The 9156-nt window shown below is 44.2% G+C and overlaps 1 protein-coding gene across 1 annotated transcript; it reads right to left on the reverse strand.

Annotated features, from left to right (window-relative positions):
• Positions 1–7521: 7521 nt before the first annotated feature.
• Positions 7522–8362, reverse strand: LOC127684185 (transcription initiation factor TFIID subunit 12). Its single transcript, XM_052181153.1, has one exon. It carries the CDS (start codon positions 8211–8213, stop codon positions 7728–7730), a length of 486 nt encoding a protein of 161 aa, XP_052037113.1. The 5' UTR covers positions 8214–8362; the 3' UTR covers positions 7522–7727.
• Positions 8363–9156: the final 794 nt, after the last annotated feature.

Consider the following 9156-nt stretch of genomic DNA (forward strand, 5'->3'; position numbering starts at 1 on the left):
AGTCCAAGAGCCAATGAAAGGACTATTTTTAGAGGTGCAAGCTGGATTACCAGATCAAATCAATGTCATACTTCTCTAGCAAGTATGGAAAGACATTTTCTCTCCTGTGCTAGTAACAGATGCCAGTTTGGGGGATGGGGGGAGTTGAATATATAGAGGAAAGGCCATGCTGTGAGGACTACAAACCTGGTTGGTGACCAAGTGCACCTGTGTGTCTGCTATCCATTGGCTAGATTCAACCAGAAAGTCGCCATGCTGGCTCAGCAGAGGTATACTGCAGGACTGAGTACCGTGCTGTACCCAGTAAAGCAAAGCTCTGGGGCAGCACCATGCCAGGACCTCCAAGACTTCGTCTAGAACTTGGTCCATCACAGAGCATAATACATGCGGCAGAAAGATCATTCTGTGCCAAAAGGAAATATACCCATTGTGAAGAGAGCGGTAAGTCATGAGCCATCGGCAGTGAAAACTCCATCTGTTAGGAGAAAAGAACAGAAAGATGATAGAGGGGAGAGCATGTTGACTCTACTACATCTAGATGGGTGTTCTGTGGGCTGGAACTCTGCTCACTCAGGTAGGGGGTATAGAAGCTAAAAGGCTTCTGGATGATTTAAAATGGCTGTTAAAGGAGCAGTTAGAAGCCAGCTAAGAGGAACTACAGAAAGAGCACACAGAAAAATCAGAGCTGCTGAGCTAAAACAGTGGCCTGAAAATGCAGCAAGAAGTTTTAAGTTCCAACATCCATGACCAAGGTTTTCTTTAAAAATGAGAAATGGCCATTAGATGACCTGAGAGGCAAAGGCTGTGTCCTTCACCCATTCAAAAATACAGGATGCCTGGGTTTGTAACTGAGAATGGAGACAGAATTATTGAGATAGACAGTTTCCTTTCAGGGAACTTACAATCTAGGAAGGAAAAACAAGCAGATGAAGTAACAAGGAGCTACACATAAACTCTCAGCAGGAGAAAACATTAAAGCAGCAGGGTTGTCACTATACATGTCGGGTTGCCCAGAATATTGACAATGCCAGGTGCCAGCAGTGATGGTAACAGCGCTCACATTCAGACACAGTGGGATGCAGGATGCTACAACCACTTCGGAAGACAGCTGATAGTTTAATAGAAAATTAACGTGTTTTGGCTGGACATTGGTAGTGCATGCCTTTAATCCCAGCACTCAGGAGGCACAGGCAGGCACATTGCTGAGTTTTTGAAGACAGCCCGGTCTACAGAGTAAGTTCCAAGATAGCCAGAGTTACACAGAGAAAATCTGTTTCGGAAAATCAACAGCAACATGTTCTCCAGAACAATCTAGCAGTCACTGCCTTTGGAGTTGACTTCAAAGGATAAAAACGTGGACACATAAAATCTTGTTCACAGATGTTCATAGCAGCTTTATCCACAACCTGTCAATCTCAGAAACAGCCTGAATGTCCTTTTATAGATGGACAGGTAAATTCTGCTACATCCTGAGGATTAATCAGTGCTAAAAAAAAAAAAAAAAAAAATGAGCTTTTCTAGCTGCCCATGAAAAGCTATGGAAGTAACTTAACTCCATTTTACTAGATGAAAATAGCCGGTCTGAAAGTTTAAACACTGTGTTATCTCAAATTAACTGACATCCTGGGGGGGGGGGGGGGAAGAAAAACTGGAGAGAAAAGAAAGGGGCTTTGGTGACTGATGACTACTGGGGTAGAGGGAGTCACGTTTCCTTCAGATGTGGCCCCTAATTGACTGGCTGTGCTCCAGAAGATGGCCCTGCACCACACTCATGGCAGCATTAAGTGGACCCAGTGGTTTTAAAAAGAACACATGAAATTAGGAGGAAATGGCAGTGGTGGCAGTGGCAGTGGCAGTGGCAGTGGCGGTGACAGGGAGGATACGAGAGGAGTTGGGGGGGAGAGAATGAAGGATGAACTTAAGCAAAACATTATGTATGAAATACACACACACACACACACACACACACACACACGGGCAAAGACACAGTTAAAAGGGCATCAGAAAGACGGCATGAGAGGTTTCAGAAGAAATCAAGGTCTGTGACACCTTGATCTTAGAGTTCACGGCTCCAGATTGTGACAGAGTAAGTCTCTACACTTGATCTTGGCCAAAAGTCAGAGCGGTAATGACAAACCACATCTTCATTGTGAAGTCCACCCACAGAGTCTTTGGAATTTTGTAACAAATGCTCCTTGCTTTTACTTAATAGACATTTTTTTTCTTTTCTCCAATGGGATATATTTTAAAAATTGGTCTTGGCTCGTAGAAAAATGAGGCAGAAGGAAGAGAAATGTCCTTTAGTGCTCGTTGGCCTACTCATGCACTGCCTCACACATAGGCGCCCCACACTTCATGTACAATTGCTGCCCTAACACCCCAAGTCCATCATTGGTCTAGGGGGTTCTCTCGGTGCTGTGCATTTGGTGAGCTTGGAGACATGTGTGACATATGTCCGACATTTATGGAGACATAGCGAGGATTTAACTGTCGTAAACATCTGTGGTCTTCATGGCTGCTGCTCCCTCTTCTGTATCCTTTGGCTTTTTATTGTGAGAGAATTTCAACATGTCTGGTGTCCCGTTCTAGCACTCTCGACTTGGGCAGTCTCTCACTGAACCTGGAGTTAGACTGGTGTGGCCAAAATTCCCAGCGGTCCTCCTGACTCTGTCCCACACAGTGCTGTGGTCACAGGCAAGCCCATCACCACACCCAACTGTTACATGGGTGCTGGGCGCAGGTCCTCACTCAGTCCTCGCTCAACAATTCCTGTTGCTCAATTAGCCATCTCCCTAGACCTTAGTCTTCTTACAAGGACACTATTCATACTTGACTCCTATTCAACATTTCCCCTTATTTTATCTCAATCACCTCTTTAAAAAGCCATATGCCCCGATAGTGTCATATTCTGAGGGCCATAATATAAATTGGGGGTGATTTATTTAGGCTGTAGTGCAAGACCTTTTCTCACAGTTCAGAGAAGAAAAGTTATTAAAACACCAGATGATTCCATTAGTGACTTCCTGGGATTTTCAGACTAAATGACCACAGCCATATCATGGGCAAGAGATTTGAGCTAAGGTCCCAATGACAGCAACAGCTGGAATTGACACTTAGGCAGAAGATGTTGAAACAATAAAGCCTGAGCCACAATACTCCAAGGTAGGGATATGCTGGTGCACTCAAGGAATGGCAGGGAAGCCAACATGCATGGAGGCTAATGCAGAGATGAGGAAGAGGGCAGAGATCACATAGGGCACATCCAATAAGAAGGGTGGAGCAAGAAGTTAATAATAGGAAACCTTTAAAGATTTGAGGACTAGCATGGTTTGGTTGGTTGTCATCTTTAAAAATAAAACATAGGCTAAATGATGTCCTTCATAGCCACGATCAGAAAAGCCCTCAAGATCTTATGTAGCCGTGGTGTGCATCTACAAATATATGGTGGATGTCAGTGATTACACTGGGTGATGAGCACGTGGCCATTGGCAGAAATAAAGAACAGCACTCCCAGAGATCCAAAGAAAAGCAAATCTCGGTAGAGGATGACAAATGGAATATCTGACTTTCAGAACATTGAGATTGGGGGCAGAAAAATACTACAGATCCCTTTAAGAAAGTGAACCCTAGAAAATATAAAGGCTTGGCGCTCAGGCAGAGGAGGCAAGCTGACTTCCGGCGTGCAGGTAGTTCTTTTTCATTATTGTTCTTAGCACCTCTCTCTGTGCAGTTCAAAGGCACCTAGTGGACTGTGAATTGATGGATGAGAGCAATTTCCAAAGAGCCTCTCTGGACAAGTGAAGCATCCAAAGAGGACGATTCTTGCTGTCTGTGGTTTCCCTAACAGCTGGCTACGTGCAAATGAGTTGCTTTGGTCAGCATCATGCAGAGAGGGATGAAGGGCCAATACATCACTCAGGCTGTCTTTAGGGTGTTTTTTTTTTCTCTGTGTGTTAGGCATTAGATACCTCTAGTTATAAACCATCTCCATCTAAAAGACTGAGTCTGCTTATTGATACTAGCTGGGTTCCATCAGCACCGACTTGTGAAAACTGAACCATCATTCCTAGGAAACACACGTGTTTAGGGAGATTCCTAGGAAACACACGTCCTTAGGGAGATTCCTATGAGAGTGATTACCTGTCTTCACCAACCAGATAAACAAATGTAATGTTAAAACAGATAAGATTAATGAGTATTAAAATATCTCTGGTTCATTAGCATTAAATTCATAGTCAACAATACAAGCAGAAACCATGCCTTGAAGTTAACTAGCATCCCCAAAACTAGCTATAGAAGTAAGATCTGGTCCTAGAGCTGAGTGATTTCAGAGCTGTGCACGTTCATCGAGGCTCATTACACGGCATTTAATGGCTACACTGATTCTTCTGAAGCCAGGATTTCTCATGAATTTGAATTCCACAGCATTTGCTTTTTCTCATATCCACCTCCTTAATTTTCCTTACAGATTTTCGATTTGTTTTCCCTCCTATACTTTTTCATCTCTACCTCTTGTAGTCAATATTCTTTAGATCACTCAACTATATCTGAAGCCATTCTTGACGAGAACCCTCAGGAAATCCAATATATCAGGATGTCTTTTTTTTTTTTTTTTACTGTGATTGTCCAAACAAGCCAAGCTTGTGGGGCAGCTGGAGTTGGATGTGCTGGATCTCAACTGCAAGGAGGAGAGCCTGGGGCTCTGAGGGGTGGGTGACAGGAGGAGTTATCTGAGCCACACAACTAATTAAGTAGCAGAGCTGGGATTACAACTGAGGTCTCCTGCTCCACGGGTTTGTTTAAAAGAAGCCACAGAACTGCTAGTGACTTTGAAAAGCAGATCATCTAATGGCCAGATGTGGAAAATTAAATTCTAGAGTGCATTGTGGATGGTCCCTGGAAAGCTGTGTGAATAGGGCACCAAACCCAGACACTATTGTGGATGCCAAAAAGTGCTTGCTGACAGGAGCCTGATATAGCTGTCTCCTGAGAGGCTCTGCCAGAGCCTGACAAATACAGAGGCAGAGCAACCTACCATTGGACTGAGCACAGGGTCCCGAATGGAAGAGATAGAGAAAGGATTGAAGGAGCTGAAGGGGTTTGCAACCCCATAGGAAAAATAGCAATATCAACCAACCAGACCTCCCAGAGTTCCCAGGAACTAAACCACCAACCAAAGAGTACACATGGATCAACCCCATGGCTTTAGCCACATGGGGAGGTATAGCCGAGGAAGGTCTTGTTGGGCATTAATGAGAGGAGAGGCCCTTGGTCCTGTGAAGGCTCGATATTCCAGTGTACAGGAATGCCAAGGTGGGGAAAGCGGGAGTGGGTGTTGGGGGGAGCACCCTCATAGAAGCAGGGGGAGGGAGGATGAGTTGGGGGGTTTCCAGAGGGGAAACTTAGAACGGGGATAACATTTGAAATGTAAGTAAATAAAATGTCCAAATAAATATACAAATACATAAATAAATAAAAATGTGTAAGAAATCAAGTGAAGAATAAGTCCAGAGATGCATCGAGCAAAGGAAGCATGGTGCTGCAATAAATGTCCAGACATGAATATGAGAAGGCATGAGGAAACTGCTCACAGTTGGGTGTATTTTTGTGATACATTTCTTGGTTTTGTTGGTTCTTCGGTAATACAAGTTGTCTCATATGTAAAGTAGTTGACTTTTTTTTTCTTTTATTGGATATTTTCTTTATTTGCATTTCAAATGTTATCCCCTTTCCAGGCCTCCCCTCCAGAAGCCCCCTGTCCCATCTCCTCTCCCCCTGCCTCTATGGGAGTGCTCCCCTACCCACCCACCCACTCCCACCTTCCTGCCCTGGTATTTCCCTACACTGAAGTAACCCAGTCACAAAAGAACACACATGGTATGCATTCACTGATAAGTGAATATTAACCCAAGATCTCGGAATACCCAAGATACAATTCACAGATCATATGAAGCTCAAGAAGAGACCAAACGTAGTTGACTTTCACTGGCATCTGATGAGATCTATATTTAAAATGGCTTGAACTGTAAAGAATTTTTTACAGGCAGTTGAAATTCTATATACAGAGGACTAAACTCAATTCTCCAAATCTAGGGCATCACTCCAATCCACAAAATGTGTATCTCCTTCCTCAGCTTAACCCTGGAGGCCTCCGATGACTCAGCCCAAGAACACAGGCACACATCTGAAAGGAATGAATGCAATATTATGCAAGGTTACAGTTTCAGAAAGAAAGAACCACATTTATGGGCTGGAAAGAGGACTCCATGGTTAAGAGCACTTGCTGCTTTAGAAGAGGACTCTGTGTGGACCCCAGCATGGGGACTCACAACAAGGGGATTCAGTGCCACTTTCTGGCCTCTGTAAGTACTAAGAATGCACATGGTGTACTTAAACACACAAAATATAATAAATAAATCTCTGGAAAATAAGTTGCAACATGTAGTGAACACCAGGTCTGTGTGAGATATGGTAGGCTTACTGAAGCCCGAGGCAACCCTGTCTGTGTTGAAGAAGTTCTCAGACTAACTGGGGACAGGGTCACAAACAGAAGTTATTTTAGCAGCTCCAGATAACACTAAGAGAAATATTGCTTATTCTACATCACAGATCAAACTAAATGATAAAAGTAAATAACTTTTTTAAAACAGTAACCGATCCATGGATATAATACATGCCATGATTCCTGTATCACAGATAGTATAAGATAGAAACTGACATAGAAAGTTCAGGAGAGAGATGACTTTGGGATGAGGTAAGAAAAAGGCTTCAAGTGGAAAGCCAGGAGGAATGGATAGTGTTTACATGAGTCCAGTGAACTGAGAAGGGTTTAACACAGCTGTTCAGTCATGACCCTTTTGGGGGACCAAAGGACCCAATCACAGGGATCACCTAAGACTATTGTAAAACACAGACATTTACATTTTGGTTCATAACAGTAGCAAAATTATAGTTGTGAAGTAGCAACAAAAATCAATTTCTGGTTGGGGGGTCACCAGCATATGAGCGACTGTATTGAAGGGTCACAACACTGAGGCTGAGAACCACTGGTTTGACACAAATGGATTGGTGCAGTGCTAAGAGTAATTTCTCAGCATCCTCCGGGGCCCTTGGGTGACAGTCACCTTACCTTCCCTGCACCTCAGTCCTTATCCCTCCCCACAGGCTCCTTCTGTAATGTGGACAAGCCTGCTGTCTTGGAATGGGCCACAAGTCACAGCTCTCATACTTAGATCTGCCTGGAAGGCCTTTCCCAGCTGCTCTTTTCTTTTTTTTTTTTTTTTTTTTTTTTTTTTTTCAATTAATAACTCCTTTATTCTGGAAAAGCAAATCAAGTTCATATTCATATAAACACTGACATTACAAAGTACAGGGACAGGGGAAGGAGGAGACAAACCCTCTACAAACCTGCTAACACTGTCTCACCCAACACGACCAAAATGCTCTTCCTACGGCCAATCACTTATATAATAAAGCACAGGCAAAATCTTCTCCGGTAGGTAACGCTGCTTCTCTTTAGACGGCAGGGAAAAGGGACCAGAAGGTGGGGTAGGAGGCTTTATTCTTTTGGCAGATCTTCTCAGTCATTATAGATATTGCTGCACTGTTAATAAAAAATATATGCTTCTCTGTAAAGCATTTAAAAAAAAATCCAAGGATGAGATGGCTGAGGTCTCAGCTCAAGTATCTCCACATACATGTCGTCCATTCCCTGACCGTTCCCTGTGTTATTTCTTGGTTGTTTTCCGGATCAATGCCATTCTCTGTTTGTGAGCTTCTGTGGTACAAGCTTTTTTGTAGGGTCGGATTTCCTCAGAGCCAAATCCAGGGATCCACATGTTCCACTGGCGCTCTAAATGTAGCTGGACATCTTTCACCTCCAGTGTGCTGGACTTGCGGTGTCGAGCGAGCTGGCAGGCGGCTGTCACCACACTCTCAATAAAATCATCAGCGATCTGTAGCAGCATCTCTTCCACATCTTCATCCAGCTGCTCATTAGGATCCACTTCTCTTACTAGGTCTTGTAATTTCTTCTTGGTCAATACCTGGTTGTTTTCTGGGCTGAGACGACCACCTGTCCCGGGAGTGCCTGCTATCTTCCCCACCGTGGTGCTATTGGCCATGGAGCCTTGTGGCGGGGTGCTGGCTGGCTCTGGTTTTATAGATGAGAAACTGGAGAGGTTGATTAGCGCTGAGGGGCCAAACTGGTTCATAATCTGCCGTGCTTTAGACTTCAGCTCATAGAGCTTATCAAGATCCTGCTTCTTTTTAGAGCTGTGAGGACCAAGGCCAATCAAAGGCAGCAGCGTCTATCTCCCCATGATATGCGGAGACTGCCCCAGTGAAGCTTTCGTCTCAGCCGCTGCTCTTTTCTATAACTCTTATCTGAGCCTCTGATCTTATGGAATATGAAGCATTTCATAGACACGTGTTGCAGGATTTTCCATGTCCAATCATAATACAGCAGCGGAAGGCCTGTGATTGGACAGGGAAAGGAAGGCAGAGCGAGGAGTTAGGAGGACAGAGGTTGCAGAAGGAGAAGAAAGGAGAACTGAGATGACTTCAGACGTGGACCTGCGTGGCATTTACTAGCCACAAATAGTTAAGTTGTTATAAGGTTAGAAATATTGGTATAAAGCTTTTATCCTTATCAATTGGCTCTTAAATTATTGTATTGGCATCTTATAGATTGTGATATTATTTACACATAAATCTGATTGCCTAATTAAGCTTTAAGAGTTTTGATTTACTTGGTTACTGGAATGTGGGTCCCCTGATTAAAGGGATGTATGGCAGAGAGAAAACACAGCTGGGATGCTGTGGGAGCTGGCTGGGAGCAAATAACTCGGCAGTGAGAGCACACCGAGTGGGAGCAGTGAGAGCAGTGAGAGCAGTGAGAGCAGTGGGAGCAGTGAGAGCAGTGAGAGCAGTGAGAGCAGTGAGAGCAGTGAGAGAGGTGGGAGCAGTGAGAGCAGTGAGAGCAGTGAGAGCAGTGAGAGCAGTGGGAGCAGTGAGAGCAGTGAGAACAGTGGGAGCAGTGAGAGCAGTGAGAGCAGTGAGAGCAGTGGGAGCAGTGAGAGCAGTGAGAGCAGTGAGAGCAGTGAGAACAGTGAGAGCAGTGAGAACAGTGAGAGCACACCGAGTGGGAGCAGTGAG

The sequence above is a fragment of the Apodemus sylvaticus genome, chromosome 5 (genome assembly GCF_947179515.1).
Source record: "Apodemus sylvaticus chromosome 5, mApoSyl1.1, whole genome shotgun sequence".
Classification (NCBI taxonomy): domain Eukaryota; kingdom Metazoa; phylum Chordata; class Mammalia; order Rodentia; family Muridae; genus Apodemus; species Apodemus sylvaticus.